This window comes from Camellia sinensis, chromosome 7 (assembly GCF_055761805.1).
Source record: "Camellia sinensis isolate YWXY chromosome 7, ASM5576180v1, whole genome shotgun sequence".
NCBI lineage: Eukaryota > Viridiplantae > Streptophyta > Magnoliopsida > Ericales > Theaceae > Camellia > Camellia sinensis.
The window spans coordinates 106,697,185-106,721,388 of record NC_138967.1 but is presented as its reverse complement, the minus strand read 5'-3'; the positions used below and the strand labels follow the sequence as shown (position 1 = coordinate 106,721,388).

The 24,204-nt window shown below is 38.8% G+C and overlaps 1 protein-coding gene across 2 annotated transcripts in view; it reads left to right on the top strand.

Moving 5' to 3' along the window:
- LOC114265032 (protein ACCELERATED CELL DEATH 6) overlaps positions 1 to 24,204 on the top strand; it is a 32,259-nt gene that overhangs the window by 2,837 nt on the left and 5,218 nt on the right. Inside the window, exons 3-4 of one of the 2 annotated variants that reach the window (XM_082878974.1) lie at positions 16,470 to 17,002; positions 23,030 to 23,395. In XM_082878974.1, the coding sequence (XP_082735100.1) occupies positions 16,470 to 17,002; positions 23,030 to 23,038 (542 nt within the window). In that variant the 3' untranslated portion in view covers positions 23,039 to 23,395. Of the gene's footprint in view, positions 1 to 16,469; positions 17,003 to 23,029; positions 23,396 to 24,204 lie in introns of those variants that run through there. The other variant, XM_082878973.1, reaches the window with a different exon arrangement.

The window sequence follows — 24,204 nt, the reverse complement described above, 5'->3', positions numbered from 1 at the left end:
TTTGTCATCTATGGTTTAAGCCATTTATATTTTATCCTATGTTACTGGGACTCGGATACGGGTATCGGGTGCGGGTGCGGGTGCGTATCTAAGGGTCAGACACCTTAAAATTAAAAATTAAGGATACGTGTGTAGGAGAGGGTTCAAGAAAGGAGTTGGAAAATTCGAAGATCTTCGAAGATCCTTGAAGAATAACTTCGAATTCTCTAGAATATGATGAGAGGCTTAGATTCTTCAATAATCTCAACTTAGGAACACAACAACAAAGGAGATGATGGAGATAAGAGATTGGGTGAAGAAGAAGGCAAAATGGCTAGAGAATAGAATAATGGCAAGGCTCTCCTATGGATCTCCCACTTTCACTCTCAAGGTTGATAATGGAGAAGGGAAATTAGTTCTTTCCCAAGAGTTAAAAATCTCCAAAATCCATCCCTTGTAAAGCTATGGGTGGGTGCTATTTATAGGCACCTCATGATGTAGGATGGAGCCCATGTGCAAGGCACATGGGGGATATTCTCTCTAACCACCTTGTCCGAGGAGGTGACCTCTCCGAGGAGGTGACTTCTCCGAGGATGAGAAAACCCCGAAGGGGAGATCAATCCCTCGGCGAACCCTTCTTCTTAGCCACACCTAACCAATGATCCCCAATCATCCCAAAGGGTCAGGGGTAGTCCCAGAGGACGTCCTGCCGCAAAATATTGCCGAGTCTCATGGACCCCCCGGGGTCGTGCCACCTCGACCCAGGTATAGGCTAGTTTAACCGAAGAGTGAATTTATCTCCACTCACCGTCCTCGGGATCGGGTCCTTTGTTCGAACTCCATTACGCCCATGGTTCTGGTGCGTAGATCCCGAAAAGCTCCGAGCCCGCAAGTGTTCTGGGACTCATTAACGGAGCGACTTCTAGATTGCGTCTGAATCCGTTCGAAGCCAAGTGCTTCGGATCTCTAGATTTGTGGATCCGAATCCTTTCGAGTCCGAGTGCCTCGGATCTCTAGGCTTGCTTAATACCCTTTCGAGTCCGGGCCCGAGTAAGTCTCTAGGTTCGTGGATCCGAACCCTTTCGAGGCTTAGAGCGATTCAATCCGTTTGATGGCGATAAATCTGGGCCCACCGATTCTTGGACTTGCGATAAATTCGGGCCCACTAATCTTGGGCTATTGGGCCTAAATAATTTAGTGGGCTCAAATTAGCCCCTCTTATATTTGCCCCTTGCGTGTATGAGAAATTTTAAATTTCTCAGACATGCATACTATCATTTCTTCGACCCTGCTTCGCATCACGTTTCCCAAAAAAAAAAAAAAAACATGTTGTCACGACAGAGCCTATGGATAAAATTGATGACGCACTTCAATTTACAGAAAAAATTGACAAGCAAATTTTTTTTTTTTTTTTTTTTTTTTTTTTTTTTTTTAAGGCTCAAACATTTTTTTTTTGATTTGGAAATACGGCAAGCCCTTGTATATATATATATATATATAATATATCCAGAATATGAAAGAATATTCTAAGCATCAAACCCTTTTTTTTTTTTTATTTAAAGAAAAAGAGAACACCCTAAATAATAGCCCTTCTCTTTCTTCTCTGATTCAGCCGTTGCGGCGCTTTCTCTTTCTAATACGAGAGACCAACCCAGCTCTTCTCCTCAGAGATCTAGGCACATCGGAGCTCGATTTCGCCGACCAATGCCGACGCCGACTCGTCTGCGAAACCACTACCGCTGCTACGGTTGGCCAGCTCCGACAACAACTCTGCTGCGGTATCACGGTTGTTGCTTGCTTGCGAGCTCGGTTCGCACCTGCCCTGCGCGCAACCACCAGCTCGCACGTCCTGCGTGCCTTGTGTCTAACATCTGCGACCTCACTGTTGCTACCAGCCGCGACCGACCAGTGCTGGCCACGCCGCCCACTCAACGCGGTGTTGGCCTGCCCAGCATCCTTCTAGCCCACTGTTCATGTCGTGGCTCCGGACGCCAATGATGCTGCGACCCAAAACGCCACCAACTCGCTATCACCAGCCCAGTGCGTCACTGTCCAGCCCTTTGTCAACACTGGTTGTGCCGCTTGTGATTGATAACTTGGCTCCTCACTGCCGCGACTTCCCCTCCTGCTCTGGCTGTTCAGCGCCACCCACACACGCCGCCCACTCAACGCGTCGTGTGTGGTTTTGCCTAGCGCAATCTCGGCGATATTTTCAGAGTTTGGACCACATGGATTTTGGTTTTGCTTGCACACCCATTAGCTCAGCCGTGACTATTGAATGCCGACCACGTCGCCGACTCAACGCGGCGATGGTCTGCCCAGTTCATTTCTCACCCATTGTTCGTGCGAGAGATACGTGCTGCCACTGACCTGTTCTGACTGTCTTGGGCCATTTTTGGTGCTTGGTTCGGTCTATTTCTTGCTTCCATAGTGCTTGCTCCCGCCCATTTTTTTATTTCTTCAAAACTGTTTCAGATCTGTAAACTGTTTTTTGTCAAAACCCTCTTCTTATTCTTCTTATATTTTTGGATCTTTATGCTCATGAACTTGGATTTGTGAAATACATATTTGGAATTTTGCAATCTTTGTTTTACAGAGGTAGCTGAATCACTGAGTTTGAACATAAATATCTGTTGATAATGCTTGATAAAATACATTTTGAATCCTCACTTGGGATCTGAACTATACTGCTGAGACTTGTTAAATCCGAGAATGATGAAATTTTACTGCTCACTTATGTGTTTGAACCACTGTTACCAAATCTTGAACTCATGTTGACAAATCTAACATAAATAGAATATTTGATGCTTGCATTGAAATATTGATGTCACGGGTGGAGATGTGATAGGACTGATGTCACGCTTGATGCCTTGCGCCAAGACCGAACCAGCCTACCATTGGCCTCTCTTTGCTGAAACTCTTCCTCCGGCTTCGACGGTCCAATGCAAACCACACACGTTCGCCCTCTCAACGCAACGTGTGTGGTTGCTGACTCTTCTGTGGTACCAGCGTTGCTTCCGGCTTCAACTTATCTGACGCCGACCACGCACGTTCGCTCACTCAACGCAACATGTGTGGTCTTGCCAAGCCTAGCCCAGTCTTGTTGATCTTGATCGACGCCGACTCTGCTACGTCTTCAACACTGCCTTCGTCCTTAACTGTCCAACGCCGACCACGCACGTTCGCCCATTCAACGCAACGTGCGTGGTCTTGCCCAGCCTAGCTCAGTCCTGTTGATTACAGTCTGTAAAACCTTTCTGATTTCAACTTGAATTTCCAACATCGGCTTCGGACTTTACCCCTCTAACAGTCCCAAATTTGTGAGTATGAAATTCGGTTCCCTCTTCCTCTTGTTGAATATATAAATATATTTATCACTCCATGTTTGATAGTATTGAAAGGAGTAGAACAAACAAATATTTGTTGTTGTTGTTGTTGTTGTTGATACTCGATGGAATGATTTCAGTAATGAAACTCGTAATGTTGAATATAAATTTTGTTATCGAATGATTGATTGTTGCAACCCCGAGAATATTAGATATCATGTTTGAACTCCTGATGTAGAATTCATCGTAGGACTTGTTGATATGATGAAATACCTCGTTGAATAATAAAGATGATATATTGTTGTTTGTTTAACTTGTGGATGCTTGGGAAATACATAGCTGATGCCAAAATTTTGTGTGACCGTTGTAGCTTTACGTCGGCTTGAGAGGAACCAGCCCGAAGAGAAAATCTTGATTGTTGCATTTTTCATGAACTCGCTCAAAGGAATAAAATTGTAGGAGCTTAAATAAATCATTATTATTTGCTGATGTTGTCCCATTCTGATAACGCCTGAATCATGATATAAAATTGATATTGCTCATCTCATTTGTCGGTTTTACTATTTCAGACAAATAAATTCTTGATTGAGATCCACGACCTCGGGGCCCTTAGAACCCGCACTAATGAGAGCAAGGGTTGTTCCTCGGAAGTCCGAACAGAAGCAAGACTGTCCCTCGGGAGTCCGAAAGTAGCATACACCCTACTTTGGCAAGAAAGATTCCTCTGGAAGATAACCGAGTCTACCAAGCTTGCACCAACAGAAGTAAAGACTGTCTCCCAGAAGTTCGAGCAGAAGCAGGGCTGTTCCTCTGAAGTTCGAGCAGAAACAAGGTTCTCCCTCAGAAGTCTGAGCAGAAACAAGGCTGTCCTTCAGAAGTTTTAGCAGAAACAAGGTTGTCCCTCAGAAGTTTGAGCAGAAACAAGGCTGTCCCTCGGAAGTCCGAGCAGAAACAAGGCTGTCTCTCGGAAGTCCGAGTGGATGCGCACTTCTACTTTGGCAGCTAATGGAAGCAAAGGCTATCCCTCGGGAGTTCGAGTAAGAGTCCACTCCACTTTGAAAAGAAATATCCTCGGAGCTCGTATTGATGAAATCAAGGGCTGTTCTTCAGACCCGCACTAATGAGAGCATGAGTTGTCCTTCGGAAGGCTCTCCTTCAGAAGTCCGAGCAGAAACAAGGCTGTCTCTCGGAAGTCCGAGTGGATGCACACTTCTACTTCGGCAGCTAATGGAAGCAAAGACCATTCCTCAAAGCTCGCACTGGCGGAAGCGAGATCTGTTCTTCGAAAGTCTGAGGCGGAGAACACACTCTACTTTAGCAAGAAAGATCCTCGAAGCTCACGCTGATGGAAACAAGATCTGTTCTTCGAAAGTCTGAGTGGAAGCACACGCTCTACTTCAGCAAGAAAGATCCTTGAGACTCGCACTGATAGAAGCGAGGGCTGCTCTTCGGAAGTCCGAGTGGGAACACACACTCTGCTTCAATAAGAAAGACCCTCAAAGCTTACATTGATGGAAGCAATAGCTGCTCTTCGGAGGTCTGAGTGGGAGTATATTTCTACTATGTCAAGAAAGGTCTCTTAAGGTTGGTAACCGAGTCTACTATTCATCTTTCTTCTTTGAGGGGCAACAAAAAATTGAGAACTGTTTCAAGCAACATAACACAATGAAGATATACAATGTAGAGAAAATAACTTCTAATGGAGATACATAATATGGAGGAAATAAATTTCTTCATAACATAAGAAAGATAGAACTTCTTGGACAATGTAGTAAATGCAAACTGTAAATGTCATAGATAGACTTCTTCCACGAAATGTTGAAATTTGCCCCTAGAGTTGCAAGATCATTTGGAAAGCTTTCACCAGCTGCTCGGGTTGTGGCCATCATGCACCCTCATAGCCATGTCTTTGGATCTTTCTGTACAGACTGATATCCTCATCCCCGCAAGACTTTTCATGGATCTGTTGTAGTCGGAAACTTTCTTCTTGTTGGCCAACACACCGGGCTAGGAATCCGGTACCTCCTCGGAAGTAAAGTTCACCTTGAATAATTGTGAATTGGGCAAGCTGGGCCATAGTCAATTTTCCAACTTTGCTTCTGAGTTGTTCGAGGACTTCTCCTCTCCAGTCCTCCGGAAGGCCTTTGTTTTCAGGTATTATCGAAGGCTCTATTCTCTTCTTGATAATGATTGTCGCCTCCTCCTCTGGGATACCAACTCTTGCCCCTAATGTAGCGAGGGCATCTAAAAACTTGTTGTCGGAACGAGGCACATGCTCTATTTCGACCTTCTGAAATTTGTCAAGAAGCCTTTGGACTGTTGTTCGATATGTGGCCAAGGCAGGCTCCTTTAAGACGAACTGTCCTGAAACTTGCTTCACTATCAACTTTGAGTCCCCCCGAATCTGAATCTTCTTGATACTGTGTTTCTCAGCCGCTATCAAGCCTATCATAAGAGCCTCATACTCGGCTTCATTATTCGAACAATAGAAATCCAGCTTATAAGATAAGTAAAACTTTTCCCCACTTTTACTTGTAAGGACTATCTCGGTTCCTCCTTTACCTCCGGCTGTTGCTCCGTCAAAGCTCAATGTCCAAAAGCTTTCCTCGGAAGCCATAGCTGCATGCACCTCTCCTCTTAATTTTTCATTCACTGGTTCATAGTCACCACTTGGAAATTGAGCAAGGAGGTCAGCAAAGGCTTGGATTTTGATCGCCTTGGGAGCTACACATGTGATCTCGAATTCACCCAGTGCTAACAACCATCTTGCCACCTTCCCGGTTAGAGCAAGCTTGCTGAGGAGGTATTGGATTGGATCACTTCTAGTAATAATCTGAATCTGATGTGCTGAGAAGTAATGTCTGAGCTTTTGGGCAGTGAATACCAAAGCTAAACAATGTCTCTCTACCGGAGTATATCGGACTTCTGCTCCTCGAATCTTCTGGCTGATGTAATACACGGGGCGTTCTGCTCCATCTACATCTTTGACCAATAATGCCCCTATGGACTTGGGGGTTGAAATTAAGTACAACATTAGAGGTATCCCGGGCTGCGGGGCTATCATGGTCTGAGGCGAGGTCAAGGCCGCCTTGATTCTCTCAAAGGCCTTTTGGTGCTCCTGGTTCCACTCGAACTTGGCATCTCCTTTTAACAATGAACCGAAAGGGGCAGAGATCTCTGCAAGTGCTGGGATGAACCTCCGAATATAAGACACATTCCCGAGGAACTTCTTTAACTCCTTCTGAGAATGCGGGGGAGGCATTGCTCTGATAGATTTGACCTCGTCTTCATCTGGGCTAAGGCTCGAACTTATGAATACCGGCCTCGGTGCATCTTGTCCATCACTCAAATCTATTTCAATAAGTTGTTCAGGCTGAGGCTTCGGCCCATCTTGCATGCATTCTGGAGCTACTTCAGGCTTTATTACTATATCATTGTCAGGAGGCTCTTCTTTTGACTCGGAGTCGGTGACTAAAGAAACCGACTCCCCGCACCTTCATAAATAGTACACCATCTTGCCTCCTTCTCGGACTTTCATTACCTTTCGAGGAATAGGCGGACTTTCTGGTCTAGACACCGCCCGCTTACTTGATTCTGCCATCGGCTCCTTGTCATCTTTGATATCCTCCCAACGAGGAATTTTGACCCCCCGAGGCTTAGAGGTGGTGGGAACTTCTTCGACAGCCAGTTCGGTGAAGTAGATGGCATCAGAATAATGAGCTTCATGGACCTCGAAAGGCCTTTCTGTAGCCTGAATTGTCACCGTCTTCTTTCCCCATTTAGCCTTAACACACTGATGATAACTTGATGGTATAGCCCCATGTCTATGCATCCAGGTCCTCCCTAGGATGATGTGGTAGTTTTCCTCGGAATCGATAATATGGAACTTGGTGGCCGAGTGAATCTCTCCGACGGCTAAATCAACTGTTACGCATCCAATAGTAACTCTCCTTTCTCCACCGAAGCCAATGATGACTATCGGCTGCTTCATAATGCGCTCTTCAGAGATTCCGGCCTTTTCTAGAGTAGCGCGAGTCATAATGTTGATAGAGGCTCTACTATCTAGAAAGGCCCTTTTGAACTCAACCCCGTTAATAAAAGCAGTCACATAAAGCGGGCAGTTGTGAGAAACAGGATACTTCCGATCAACCTCGGAGAAAGTAATGGCACTAGATTGCTCTTTTGCCTTCCTCGGGATAGATCCCTCAGTCGACATGCATTCCTCATGGTGTGCCTCGGCTATATTAATGATAGACTTGGTGATTTTTGTTCTTGCCTCCTTAGAAAGTCCAACCTGGTCAAAGAACTGCTTGAACTTTACACAGTCTTGCAAGGTTTTGGCATAGTGATCCGGATCTTTTTCCATTCTTGGAGGCTCGTAGTTAACCATCTCCTCGGTCTCTTTAAAATAAGATGCCACATAAACATGGTGTCCTCCTCTTCCATAGTACTCTTCTCCTCCTTCTGGATCAAAGGGATCTTCGCCATGAGTCATAAATGTTCTGCCCTCTGGATCGAGAGCGCTTCCATAGTAAACTTGCTCACTCTCTGGCTCGAGGATGTCGTCCAGATAACAGTCATCGTCATCAAGATTGGCGATAGCCTCAATCATCGAGCCTTCATAAGCTATCATAGCAACATTCTTGCCCTTGTCTCGGTGTTGAGGATATGGTTGTTCTCGGATGTCTTAAGTCCCTCGCTTTTTGAACCTCAATTCGTCTGCCTCGACTTTATCTCTGAAGATTTTCCTGAGAGTCCAACACTTCTTTGTCGGATGTTTCAATGTACGATGGTAGACACAAAATTCAGGGCTCTCGCGGTCCTTTTTTGATGGCATTTCTTCGACATAAGGCAATTTTAGCTCTCCGTCGGCCACCCATTCCTTAACTAGAGCTTTCACTTCCTCGATTCCACATGGATAAGAAACATTCCCCTTTTCACCATTATATTGCTTTCTCTTCTGGCCTCTATGACCTTCTCCTTGTGAATTTCGGGTATTTGGGGCAGAGGCAGCAGCAACAATAGGTCCACGAGACGATTTGAAACTAGTCTTGTAACTGGCCTTAAATCCGGACTCCTGAGCCTGAGGAATGCTAATGTTCCGAGCTGCTTCTATTAATGCCGAGAAGGTGGGTAGCTTGTGATTAACTAGAAACATTTTGTACCTGCTCAATGCCCCTTCTAAACAGATTTGAACCAGATAACTCTCCTCAACTGCTTCATGACAATCTATGGCCTTGTCCTGAAACCTTTTGACGTAGTCAAGGATGTCTTCACTTTCTTGTTGCTTCTCTTTACACAATGTAAGTGTGGTCACCTTCTCCGCCACTTGAAAGAACTTGGAGTGGAATTTGTTAACCATTTCCTCCCAACTTCGGACAGAGTTTGGGGCCAAATTAACATACCAACTATATGCTCGGTCGGTGAGGGACTTAGAGAATTCTCTCAATCGGAGGACGTGGTTTGAACCATGAATACCCAGAGTCTCGATAAATCGCACAACATGTTCTCGGGCATTTCCTTGTTTGCCGTCGAACTTGATGAACTTTGGCACTGTATACCCCTCAGGGTATGTATAGCTCAGTATCTCAATGGGGTAAGGCGGCTTGACGTCTGGATCAGGCAAAGAGGGTAAGGTCCTCTTGCCCCGTTCGAGGTCGAACATGGCCTGCACATCGGTGAGAGTAAGAAACTGTTGAGGGAGAGAGTTTGATTGTGGTATTCTCGGGACTTGGCTTATGGACCTGAAGACTGAGCTAGGGGCAACTTGGCCATTCTGGTGCTGCGAATTCATCATTGGTGAGGACATTTGACGATACTGGCCATCAGCGCCTATAGACAAGCCAGTTGGTGATGGGATATTGAATTGAGGCCCGTAGAGTCCACCGCACGGCGCCGCTATACCGGGTTGTGCTTGCAAATTTGTTGTTGGCACCAAGGGAGGCCCGTTTAGTGCTTGGGTAACATTTACTGGTGGCGTAACAAGATTAGGTACGGGCAGAGCTCCCTTTTGCGCCATCATGCTCCTTATGTTTTCCTGGACACCAACAGTCGTCGGAGCGCCATTCATTACACCAGAAACTCCCCTAGTCACCATTGGATCTTGGCTTGGCACGCCATGGAGCCCGGGCATGGGCAAACTGCTGCCGCCTACTGTGGTTTGAGCATGTATTACTGTGGCCGTGTTGCCATGAGCCATAGGCTGATTGGGGCCTACTTCTCCTTTGATTTGATTTTGCGCTCCGGCGGGAATAACTCCACCACCAGTTTGATTTCCGTTTGGCGCCGGTGCAAAGTTAGAACTCATCACCAACATGGTGTGAGTGAGATTCTGAAGAGTGGTAAGAATCTCTTGCTGAGTATTTTGAAGTCCTTGAATGGCTTCAAGCAAAAGTGGTTGATCTGGAGTCGTGGTTCTGTCATCACCACCATTAGAGGATCCTTGTTGGTGAACTTCATCTTCTCCCGCCATCCTTGTTGGAGTTGTGTGGATTCCAGATCTCGTTGAGACCATTAACCAATCCGCCTCCCCAGCAGAGTCGCCAAAAATGTAGGAGAGGGTTCAAGAAAGGAGTTGGAAAATTCGAAGATCTTCGAAGATCCTTGAAGAATAACTTCGAATTCTCTAGAATATGATGAGAGGCTTAGATTCTTCAATAATCTCAACTTAGGAACACAACAACAAAGGAGATGATGGAGATAAGAGATTGGGTGAAGAAGAAGGCAAAATGGCTAGAGAATAGAATAATGGCAAGGCTCTCCCATGGATCTCCCACTTTCACTCTCAAGGTTGATAATAGAGAAGGGAAATTAGTTCTTTCCCAAGAGTTAAAAATCTCCAAAATCCATCCCTTGTAAAGCTATGGGTGGGTGCTATTTATAGGCACCTCATGATGTAGGATGGAGCCCATGTGCAAGGCACATGGGGGATATTCTCTCTAACCACCTTGTCCGAGGAGGTGACCTCTCCGAGGAGGTGACTTCTCCGAGGATGAGAAAACCCCGAAGGGGAGATCAATCCCTCGGCGAACCCTTCTTCTTAGCCACACCTAACCAATGATCCCCAATCATCCCAAAGGGTCAGGGGTAGTCCCAGAGGACGTCCTGCCGCAAAATATTGCCGAGTCTCATGGACCTCCCGAGGTCGTGCCACCTCGACCCGGGTATAGGCTAGTTTAACCGAAGAGTGAATTTATCTCCACTCACCGTCCTCGGGATCGGGTCCTTTGTTCGAACTCCATTACGCCCATGGTTCTGGTGCGTAGATCCCGGAAAGCTCCGAGCCCGCAAGTGTTCTGGGACTCATTAACGGAGCGACTTCTAGATTGCGTCTGAATCCGTTCGAAGCCAAGTGCTTCGGATCTCTAGATTTGTGGATCCGAATCCTTTCGAGTCCGAGTGCCTCGGATCTCTAGGCTTGCTTAATACCCTTTCGAGTCCGGGCCTGAGTAAGTCTTTAGGTTCGTGGATCCGAACCCTTTCGAGGCTTAGAGCGATTCAATCCGTTTGATGGCGATAAATCTGGGCCCACCGATTCTTGGACTTGCGATAAATTCGGCCCACTAATCTTGGGCTATTGGGCCTAAATAATTTAGTGGACTCAAATTAGCCCCTCTTACAACGTGAATATGTATCCAAATTTGGATACGGGTATGAAGATACGTTAAATAGTTTTTAAAAAAAATATATATTTATTATATGAAGATGAGTTATATTATATAAATAACAAATAAAAATTATTTTAGATATAAAATAAATTATATTATGTATGATAAAATAAGATATTTTTATTTTAGACATAAAAATTATATTATTTATGATTTATTATATTATATAGTTTTTTTTGAATGAATAATATTATATATTATTATATTAATGTAATTTATACTATATGTTAATATAAATATAATATGAATAATATTATATTTGAATAAAAAAAAAAAAGAGAAAAGAATAATATTATATATTATATTATTATATTATCAGATTTATATTATCTACTATTATATACTAATAGACTACTAATATTATATACTAATAAAGGGAGATCGAGAGAACAGAGACGAGAAGAGAAGAAAGAAGTCGGCGACTGAGAGAGAGAGTAGAGGGAGATCGAGATCAACATCGACAGACGAGAGGTGAGGAAGAGAGATCGACAAATCGAGAGACGAAAGAGAACACAGAGAAGGAGATCAAGAAACGGGAGAGAAGACGGAGTAGGAGATGGAGATCGAGCATCGAGCATGTCGAAGCAGCGACCCATGTCTTCGCCGTTTCAACAGGCAACCAGGTTCTCTCTTTCTCTCTCTCTTTCAGTTCTTTTGCTGTCTGTAAAGAGCTGTGTCTGATAGAGAACACGCGAATCCGACACAGATCTCACACCCGCACTCGTGTCGTGTCGTGTCGACACGGGTACTTCGCCCCAAAGTGCCGAGTCCATGTAACACAGATTTTATCCTTTTATCATTTAGAAATAGTCACTTATTCTTTTGTAATTTTAGACTAAAGTGTAACACTAATACTATTAATGGAAAATATAAAATGACCTTAATACCCTTCTATTTTTTTTTTCTTTTGCCTTTTTATTTTCTCATTCTATCTCTTCTATTATACAATTAATTTAATTTAATTACATAATTTTTCTAGAAAAATTTACTCATAAATCTCATATGGGGAAATGTTGATCCATTTAGTACTAAGAGTTTCTTATAAACCAATTAATCCTTTTTTTTATTTTGAAAAGTTATATTTATTTGATTTGGTATCATTTGAGTTTAAGTGAATGTCTTTTTGTGATTCATTTTTCCAATTTTTTGATTCGTTTTTGGGATGAGAATGCAAATATGAAGTGTGGAAGATTCTTTTTGAGAGGATTGGTGGCTGAAGCGTTAGTTGTTAAGCGTGAAAATCTACATTTTTAGTAATGTGATTTTCTGGTGTTACATTAAAATACTGTGTTTGGAAAAAAATACACTAAGAATTTTTTGTGTGTTACATTGACTAGAATGATACATTTAGAAAAAAAATAAAGAGTTTTTGTGTGTTACATTGATTGGAGTGTTACGTTTGAAAAAAATACACTAAAGAGTCTTTTTTTTTTTGAAATATTACATTATTATGTTTGAGAAAAATATACTAAGAAATTTTTTTTATTATGTTATGTTGTTACGTTTGAAAAAAATATACCAAACCAAACCAAACCAAACTAATTCTTAAGTCCCATCAAATGGGGTCGGTTACATGAATCATTCTTCTCCACGTGGTCCTATCAAAGGCCATTTCGTTAGTCAAATTAAGTAGATCCATATCTCTATTTACAATGCTAATCAACGTTAATCTAGGCTTACCTCGTCCCCTAGCACTCCCATCTACCGTTACAGCATCTCATCTCTTCACTACTATCTCTGTTGGTCTCCGTTGAATGTGACCAAACCATCTCAATCGATTTTCTCTCAACTTATCTTCTATCGGTGCTACTCTTACCCATTCCCGAATATACTCATTCCTAATTCTGTCTTATCTAGTCTTGCCACACATCTACCTTAGCATCCTTATCTCGGTCATCCTCATCTTATCTACATATTGTTTCTTGGTTGCCCAACACTTCGTCCCATACAACATCGCTGGTCTAATAGCCGTTCTATAGAACTTACCCTTTAGTTTAGTGGGTATTTGTTTATCGCACAATACTTCAGACGCACTTCTCCATTTACACTATCCCGCCTTAATCCTATGGGCCATAGCTGCATCAATCTCCCTTGTTGTTGTGATAATCGACCCTAAATACCGAAAACATTCACTCTTAGGCAGTTCTTGGTTTTCAATCTTCATGTCTCCTATGCTTTCATTGTTACTATTACTAAATTTACACTCCATGTACTCTGTCTTAGTTCTACTTATCCGTAATCCTTTAGATTCAAGAGCTTTTCTCCAAATCTTTAACTTTGTGTTAACTCATTTTCTAGTCTCATCCACTAGCACAATATCATCTGCAAAAACATACACCATGGCTCGTCAACTCATCCATAACTAAAGTAAAAAGATAAGTACTTAAGGTAGATCCTTGGTGTAACCCTACAATGATAGGAATTTCACTTGTCTCTCCAGCAGACGATCTAATAGTGGTCACCACCCCTTCATACGTGTCTCTAATCACATCAATGTAGCCTTTTGTTACCCTTTTTTTCTCTAACATCCACCATATTATATCTCGGGGCAGTCTATCATATGCTTTCTCAAGGTCGATAAATACCATATGAATGTTTCTTTTCTTTTCTCTATACTTTTCTATTACTCTCCTCAAAAGATAAATCGCTTCTATTGTTGACCTGCCAAGCATAAACCCAAATTGATTCTCTGACACCTCTGTTATATCTTGCAATCGGTATTCCATCACCCTCTCCCGCACTTTCATTAGATGACACATTTTCTTGATTCCTTTATAGTTGTTGCAATTCTCATCTGGCATGTTCCTAGTCAACAAATTTTTGTTAAACAACCCAGTCAACTAAGAAACTCCCTTTTTACCCAAACACTTCCAAGCTTCAATAGGGATATCATCGGATCCTAAAGCCTTATTTGATTTCATCTTCTTAAATGCAATCTCCATTTCAAAGTTCCTAACCCTGCGATAGAGCCTACAGTCTTGGTTTATCGTATCATTAGCTATTTCTTCTCTTATTGCCGTACCTCCATATTCCTCATTTAATAGTTTCTCAAAATAGTTTTTCCATTTTTCTTGAATCTTTTCATCTTTCACCAATACCTTAGAATCCTCACTCTTGATGCACTTAACTTGATTAAAATCTCTTGTTTTCCTCTCCCGTATCTTAGCAAGTTCGTATACCATCTTTTCTCCCTCCTTACTATCTTGTCTAGTGTGTAGGTCATCATAAGCTTTCAACTTAGCCTCTCTCACTACTTTTTTGACATTCTTATTGGCCAATCTATAGCTCTTAAGGTTTTCCTCAGTTCTATCATTCTGCCACTTTTAAAAGCACTCTTTTTTTGCCTTAACTGCCGCTTGAACCTCTTCTCTCTACCACTAAGTTTTCCTAGAGTTGGGTCCCGTCCCTTTCGATTCTCCAAGCACTTGCCTTGCGATTCTCCTCATACAAGTGGCCATCGAGTTCCACATAGTGTTAGCATCATCATTATTTGAGATTTATTGATATTTCACCAATTTTTCTGTCTTCTTAAACTTTATTTCTAATTTAATCTCATATTTCATTATAAAAAATATATAATGTATGATATAATATAACAAAATATATACATAAAATATATATATTATAAAATATAAGTATATTTTATATATGTATAGATATCTAACTCTGTGAATATATATATATATATATATACATATAGCTAAAGATCTTATGTCGTTGATTATCTTATCAACATTTAGAGGCAACAAAAATATAAAATAAAATAAAAAGGAGGAGTAGAATGTTTCATTTCTCTTAGGCTCTGTTTGGGATATATATTTGGGCTAAAATAGTCATATAGGATAAAATTAGCTATTTTAGGCAAATATGACAAAATGTCACCTCTAACCCATAATCGTTTCATTTTTTCTCTCACAAAAGTCAAAAAAGTCAAAAAGTTTATCCCAAACGAAACTTTTTAACCCTAAACTAAAAGTCAAAAAGCTAACCCACATCCCAAACGAGCTCTTAATAAACTTCATGGGTTTATGAATGAGCATTGAAGAAATCGGGATGAGAACATGCAGGCCTTGGGATACGAAGAATAAAATAGTGACCACTAGCTTCGGCCGGTGGCGATCTGTATTCATTCTAGTCCCTCCCCGTCACACACCCGCCACCGGTGCGAGCCCCCCCTCTCTCTCTCTTCTCCCTCCACACCGACCAACTATTCACTCTATCTACTTCCTCTTTACCCTTGCGAAGATCGAGAGATCGAGAAAGAGACCCACTCCTCCGTCATTTCCTCCATTCCCACCTTCGATTAGTTCGCTTGCTATTCCATCTTTTACTTAGACAGTCTCGCTGTCCACTCCATTGCCATCGAGTTTGCTTCAAATCATTTTTTTTTTAAAGGTTTTCGAGATAGCTGGAGTGGAGACGGAGGGAGATGGATAGGGGAAAGGGAACAACTGGGTTTTGAAAGAAGATGGTCAGTTGAGAAACCCCCAACCCAAATGAGAAAGTGGGAGTTTTCCCGAAAAATAACTGTTTGGTAGAGCTTTATAAATTTAATTCCACCCCTTAGTTTGAGTATGGTGTTTGGTGAGAACTTTTAAAAATTGATTCCACGCACACGGTTAAAAACACGTCTACCTGGTCATCTCCCGGTTGACTAGAACAGTGTTTTTTTTTTTTTTTAATTTTAAATAAAAAATATTTTCAAAATTTTTAATTTTTTTTTATGAGTTTTGAATAGAATTTTGGATTGTGTGTTTGGTTATGAGTTATAAGTTTTTGAATTAAATATCACATGTCACATCAAAAAAATTCAAATTCAATTCAAAACTCTTTTCAAAACTTATAACCAAACAAATTTTTCACGTTCAAATCATAATTTCAAAACTTACAAACTCAAAATACAACTCTATTATCAAATCATAATTCTAAAACTCTACCAAACTTTACCATGAATTTTCTAGAGAAAATCTAGAAATTGATCATTGATCTTTCTGGGTTTGGTGATTGAAGATGAAAATCTGGATTTGGTGATTGAAGATGAAGAGAAAGGTAGAATTGTCATTAATTTTATAATTTAAAAAGAAAAATAGACTTACGTCGATCATGGCAAGTGTATTACAAATTCTGTTAGTTTGGACAGAACAGATAACAGTTGCACTTCAGTCCCAAATCAAAAGGTAACTGACTATTTCTAAATCATAGGGGCTAAAGTACAATTGATCTAAATCACAGGAGCAAAGCGGATTTTGTCCAAAATTTTTAAAAAATAATGATAATAATGATATGTAACATAGCTGTTGATTTATGATTGCATGTTACTCCAGTAAAGTGAACTATCCTATATTAATTTAAGTATTATTCAACAATTAACCATAATGTTATTAATTTGGTTCAGCTTAAAACTGACTCCTCCTAGTGATGTTGCATTCTATTTTATTTTATTTTTATTTCCTAATGAATTGGGGTCTTAATCTTTGTTTTAAAAAAAAATTTGCAGTTGTTCTTGAGACAGCATTGAAGTATGTGCCATCTCTTATCGATGCACCTGACAGAAGAGGGAGGAAACCTCTTTCGTATGCAGGATCCATAGGTTATGTTGATGGGGTTTGCTACATCCTGGACACATTTGTTGATTGCAGATACAAAAGAGACCGTGATGGGTCTTATCCCATTCATGAGGCATCGAGCCAAGGTCATATTGAAGTTGTTAAGGAGTTTCTACGACGTTTTCCAGATTCAAGAGAGTTGCTAAATGAACATGGACAAAATATTCTTCACGTTGCTGCTAAGAGTGGGAAAGCCAACATTGTTAGTTATATGCTTAAAGCCCCTGAGCTTGAGATGCTTGTTAATGACACAGACAAAGATGGAAACACCCCATTGCTTTTGGCCACAAAGAATGCTCATGCTGAGATAGTGAGCATTTTGACATGGGACAAGAGAGTTAGGTTAGAGACAGAGAATGGCAAAGGCTTTACCGCTTTAGATGCTGCTCTCAGTTATGAGGGGACCACTCCCTCAATTCACGAGGTATTATTATTACTATAATTAATGATTCATTCATATCATTTTTCCGTCATAATTTGCTCGAATAAGACTCATACTGATAAAAATTTCAATTGTGTGAATTTAAACTAGCAAAATTATATAGATATAGAGGGTGTTGTATTATTATTATTATTATTATTATTATTATTTTATTGACGGAATTATTATCAAAAAATAAATGTAGGGAAAAAAATATAGAACCAAAAAAATCATCACCATCAGAAATTGTCAAGTTTAACTTCTTTATTTTTTTTTTTTGTTGATCAGCAAAGAAAAATTTCATTAACATCATGAAATTAAGAGTACAGGTAGATGAAGTGCACCGAGAGAGATTCAGAAAGTACAAAGTACCCCTATTACTGCTACTCACACCCAAACAACCAACCCCTCAGCCTCACAAATTTTTTAAAAGATAAAATAAAAACAAAAGTTAAGAAGAACTTAACTCAACAAAATCCATGAATCCCCACAAACTTCCCCCACAAAATCCAATTAATACACACCACATATGTAAAACGCCCCAACTGAGCAGAACACCCACTAACAGAACACCCAACCGAAAGAACACCCACTAACAGAACATCCAATTAACCCAATTAATACTCTCCAAACAGAACACCCCCTAACAAGCTTCGAACACCCATAGCAACCTAATACACCCCAGGACAAACAACCAACCAAAACACCCATTGTACAAATCTTCTACTCCGGTCCTAACTCCACACACCCACTGCAGAAGCTCCATGTTACCAACCCGAACATCGAGAAATGTTCCTCCTGGTGCAGCCCAGCACACTGCTCTTACAGCTAAGTGGTTCCATCCTTTAAATACCTCTCGTTGTCCTTAAGCTCCAGCTCAAGAATCTTCTCAACCACACCCTCTTCTTGCCCACAGAAATTAATTCCCAGCTCTTTTCCTAATTTGACAGTGGCCTGCGCTTTCTTGAGAAGATAGCTATGCGTGCTTGATTCCCCCTCGGACAGCTCAGAGTTTGCAAGGGCCACTGCTGCTGGCCTGAAAATAACCGATTTGGAGGGAAGCCTACCGAAAGTTGCAGATTGGTGACCATAAAGTCGAGCAAACCGAGAAAAGCCTTCCATCTGAACCTTCTTTTTCCCAGCTTTCTTGGTCGACCGATTTGGGTTGAGGAAGGAAGCAGGACAATGAACAGGGCCTTGATCATGTAACCTCAAAGTGCCTGACCCATTAGAACCAGCAGTTAAGAGAGGCCCAGGTAATAAAGGACCTTGAACTCTTTGCTCATTATTCGGAGAGCCCAAAACAACCTCCAGATTAATTCCAGGCCCAAAACCATCTACCGACCCGCTGAGACTTTTGAACAAACCAGTTTCAGAATCGTGCTCAACACACCTCAATGAATGGTCATCTCTCTTTGGGTAGGGTGCAGACTCCTCCATCATTGCTTCTTTCCCACCTATCACAATAGGTCTGCTGACCTCCACATCACATCGAGTCTCCTCAACAACTGTGTCCACCGCCTCTGAACAGTTGCATTGAGACAGCTCCTTCCTTTGTGCCTCTTCAATGGAGGAAGGTAACACAGCATCAACCAAGGCAAACTTATTTGCCACTAAACCAACATCGTCCTTCCTCTTGCAAACCCCATCTGTGGAGTCTTTTTCCTCAGCTCTGCTTAATTCCACTTTGGAGCTGCTATTGCAATCACCCAGCCCACTTTTTCTCATCCCAGTACACTCCACTGGATTGACACAATGTTCTTCACAAACAAAAACTAGGTGTAATTTACCCTTGCATTCTAGATGAATGGTTTTATTAATGAGCTCCATGCATGTTGTAACCACTTTAATTCTGGAGTATGAAAAAGACTTTGGTTGGCTAAGATCACCCTCCAAATGAAGAACTGGCCCCCACAAAGCTCCAATGTTATTAAGGTTGCTCCTATTCCAGAGGTTCAGAGGAATACCAAGACATTTCAACCAAACACATCTCTCTTGGACTATTTGGATTCCTGGCCTCCATTCGAAAACAACCTTACTCCAGTCTTTAAACCAGTCCTTGATCTTCTGAATATTTGATTGAAGCTCCTCCTGGGATTTGAAAGTCAAGATAGCATCCCCGCCGCCCCCTTGTCTGACCACCACTTGATCTAACCCAATATCCTTCAAAGCAGATCTGATACTGTTAATGGAGAAATCCGAATTGAGTCTGATAATTATGCTTTCGTAAAGCCACCTGTGACCATCTTCATTGGCTTTGACGGTCATGCTAGCTTTAACATCCACCATAGAGGAACTAATTTTTTTTTTTTTTTGTGTGTAGAAGACAGAAACATGGAGGAAATTCAGTTTGTGTCCACCAGTACAGTCCAACCATAACAAAAGTGAGGTTGGTTCAGCTAACATAACCTACGTCCACTTAATCATATGATTAAGGGTTATTTTGGATATTGCTTAAAATATGAAAAGAAATATATATATATTTATTTTATTATTTTGGTATTTGATTAAGATTATTATTGAAGACTATGATCTTTTAATTTTTTATTTATTTAAGTTTCCTACTTCATTTATTTTCTTATTTTACAAGAATAGGATTGTTTGATCACAAGAATTATTTTTATTTTTAATATTGCAATTTCTTTTTAAAATATTCTTGACTAGCAAGAATATATCTTTTGTTTTTTTAGATTTCTTGATTAGCAAGAATTATTTTAGCATAAATAAAGATGTAAGCCCTGGGACACTACGGTTTATATTTGATTAATAAAAATAGAGAGTTTTCTCAATATTATTCATTCGTAGAGAGAGTATTTCTAGTTCAGATTTGTTCGTGGTTTGATCTTCTTGTTTGCTCCTCTTTCCGATACGCTTCCCTGCATCAGTTGATGTAGATTGAAATTTAAAAACTATATATTTTATTTTATTAGACTAGGATCTTTTAATTTTTTATTTATTTAAGTTTCCTACTTTGTTTATTTTCTTATTTTACAAGAATAGGATTATTTGATCACAAGAATTATTTTTATTTCTTAATATTGTATTTTCCTGTTAAAATATTCTTGACTAGCAAGAATATTTCTTTTCCTTTTTTAGATTTATTGATTAGTAAGAATTATTTTAGTATAAATAAAGATGTAAGTCTTAATACAATATAGTTGATATTTGATTAATAAAAATAGAGAGTTTTCTCAATATTATTCGTTCATAGAAAGAGTATTTTTAATTTAGATTTATTTGTGGCTTAATTTTATTACTTGCTCTTCTTTTCGATACGCTTTCCTGTATCAAGACCGTTTGTACAATTCATTATGTGACTATTTGAAACCTATGATGCTATTTTAGAATTGGCATACCTTTCAAAAATATTTTTTTACTGTAGCTAAACGTGGGCCCAAGTATTAACCATTGCCATAAATTGAAGAGGCGTAATTTATTTAGTTATTTATTTATTTTTGTAATGTCTATATATTTTTAGATTTTATTAATGAGTATTTTAATATTGAGTAAGAAAATTTAAAAAGATTATACATTCTTTACCGCACATATTTTGTAAATATTGGTACAATCATCTCAAGTTTCTTAAACAATTATAGTAGGACAACGTTTATATTTGTTCCAACAAAACTAGTTATCTAGAAATTCTATCAAAAAACTTAGGATGTAAAGGTGTGGTTGAGGGGTTCGGGGATGCTGACTGCTATGCTTTAATACTGTGTTGTTTTATTGGCTCCATTCCAACTCTCAATCACCTTTATGTTCCAAATTCAAGCTTTTTTTTTCTCTCAAAAATCCTTTTCTTTTTCTTTGTCCTTTTGAGTCCCTTGCTCCATATAATATAATATATAAACAAATATTCATACAAAAAAATATATAGACTGATATAATTTAATGTGAATCTTTTATTTTAAAATAAAACACTTATAAATATAATTTTACTTTAAAAAAAAATAATATTATCACATCATTTTTATAGTGCTATTCAAATGCTATTCTTGTAGCATACAAAATTTCATTTGAGGAAATACTATTATGTGCACTCCTAAAAGGGTGCATACACTGTACACCTCATAACATCACAAAAAATTCACAACTTTTACTACACAATGAACATACTTTTTTTTTTTACTACGAAAAACAAAACTTTTTGCTTACCATAAAAAAAGGTATTTTTTTATTTTGTAGTGACATAATTTCGTTAGGGTAAATTATGTAAATAGTCGTTGTAGTTTACACGATGTGTCAATTTGGTCCCTATAGTTTCAATTTTCTTGATTTTGCCATTTAATTTAACGGATTGTGTCATTTTAGTCCAATAAATAACTGTTGTTAAGTTAATTTAACAGAAGGTCAAACTATATGTCAATTTGGTCCCTGTAATTTCAATTTTCTCGATTTTGACAGGGACTAAATTGACACATTGTGAAAAATACAGGAACCAAATTGACACATTATTTTGACTTTCCGTTAGATTAACTTAACAACTGTTTTTTGTTGAACTAAAATGACACAATCCGTTAAATTAAAGAGCAAAATTGAGTAAATTGAAACTACAGGGACCAAATTGACACATCGTGTAAACTACAGAGACTATTTGCATAATTTTCCCATTTCGTTATTTGTAATTTTAAGATACATTATAAATTTATTATTCATAACTTTTACAATAAAATAGCATAACACACCCAAAAAAAATTATAATTTTTATCATAAAAGGTTATAATTTTTTTGCGATATGCCTTTTTAAAGGATGCATGTAGTTGCCTTTCTCATTGATTTGAAATTGAAGATAATCATACTCATGTTATTTTTTCCTATGATGCTAAAATGGATAGAGTAAAAAAAAAAAAAAAAAAAATTGCAAATCAATTTGATTCAGGAAAAATCACACAATTTGATTTAATTTTCTCAATGCATAGTTTGGTCTTAATCTTAAAATAGACGAATTATACTTCACAGTTCGATTCATAATTTTATAGTTGCGGTTCTAGTTTGAACCTGAATTGAACCATTAAAATATATAAATAAAATAATATTCATTGGTGTTCTGTTTTAAAATAAAAAAAATTCATATTAAATTATATCAATCTACATAAAATTTTATAATAATGTATATATATGGAGCAAGGGAATTAAAAGGAGAAAAAGAAATAAAATATATAATTTATATGTTTTTGAATTAAATTTTTTATTTTTTTATTTTATAAATAGGAGAATAGATAATTACAAAATATTATTAACAATACTTGTAACTATTTTTTCTACAAAAAAAAGTTTTTCAAAATTAAAATTTAGAAATTTTCTATTTTAACGTTGATTATATCACAAAAAATATAAGTGGATTACCAATTTTATCAATTGAAAAAGATACGTCAGAAAAAATTGAGAATAGTTTGTGCGCATCTCGACAATTCACGTGTTATCTATGTTAAACCATCTATCTAAACGCCATTGACTATGTTTTAAACTTAAGCCACCTACCTAAATTACTATTACAAGATTATTGTGAAAATAATTATTAGAGAGAATCTCAGTTCCTTACTTTGGTTTGCAGCTTCACAACTAGTATTATTTTCATTCCAAACATAGTAATTGGTACTGTCACTCTCCGTTAAGGTTAGACATGGGTAGTGCCAAGTTTATGAAAGCCTCTTCATGTTCAGAGTTCAACTCAATTTTTTTTTTTACAACTTTTTCTCTTCTACGCTGCGGAAGGCAATTCTACGCTGCAGTTGCCAGACATAAATACAATGGACCGTCAAAGAAGAAAAGAACTAAAAGTCAAACGGTGGTGCTACATGTATTAATTAGTGTATTAACTAGTGTACCAATACTAGTTATGATATTGTTATTGACCCACTCATTAATCACATTATAAATACCAAACATCTCTTAAATTATGATACATTATCAATTGATATACTAGTTAGTATAATAATTGATACATATAACATTATTCAAAGTCAAATATATACCTTGAGAAATTATGGTGTGGTTTGGTAACTCAATTGATGGGATGAATCGTTTTAGGGAAAATGACAGTTGCCAGCCAATGGTGTGTTGCCGCGTGGTGAGGCAGCCAAAAAGGCATCACTTGAAAGGACAAAATTAAGGCGGCAAACGAGCGGAGCCGAGCCGAGCCGAGCTTTAGTATGTTTGGGCTTGTTTATTAAGATTTTAACGAGCTCGAACTGGAGCTCGAGCTGAATAAAAAATTAACGAACCGAGCTCGAGCCGAGTTGGCTTAGGCTCGACTCGAGCTCGAGCCTGTTCACGAGCCTTAACGAGTCAAAAAAATTATAAATTCATACTTGCATGTGAGACTAAAGTTACAATTAAAACTTTCATTATACAATTATATATACAATATATATAAACATACTAAAAAAAAGTCTATATTTACTAAAATAATAATATCCACTACCACTATTATATAAATATACTATGTATAGTTAACTATTATTTACATTTATATTTTTTAAATATATAAATAGCACATTTCTCTTATTTTTTACACATATTTTTATATTATTTAATATATAAATAATAAATATTAAACGAGCCAGCTAACGAGCTGAGCTTTAAAATGTTTAGGCTTGTTTATTAAAAATTTAATGAGCTCGAGCTCGAACGCAAAAAAAAATTAACGAACCGAGTTCGAACGAGTTCTTATCGAGCCAAGCTCGAGGATGTTCATGAACGGCTCTGTTCATTTGCAGCCCTAGGCAAAATTAAAGAGGCATCTTCAAACGACTCAAAAACATTTGAAGTCCAAGCAAACGCTTGGATGCTCGGTTAAAACATTTGAATTGCAAAGGCTCGAATAACGGATCATGAAAAAAATATCATGAAAATGATTATAAAAGTTTTTTCACCGTTAGATTGCACATATAATAAAACACCACACATTGATTAAAGGATAAAAAAATTCATGAAGTATTTTATAATATTTTTTTTCATGATTCATAATATTATTCAATTAGATATGATGCATCACAAAAACTACAATAGTTGGTTGGAAACAAATGGCAAGTCGGAGTTGGAGGGCATTTATGGAATGTTATTCAACGTAGCCAAATGACCGAACAATGCATTCGGTCAAACATCCAGACAAGTATGCTGATTAGAGATGACCATTTAAATTTGCTCTGCGGGGTCACCAGCAACGGGGTGGGAAGGAGGTAGGTATCGCTTCCTCCGATTCA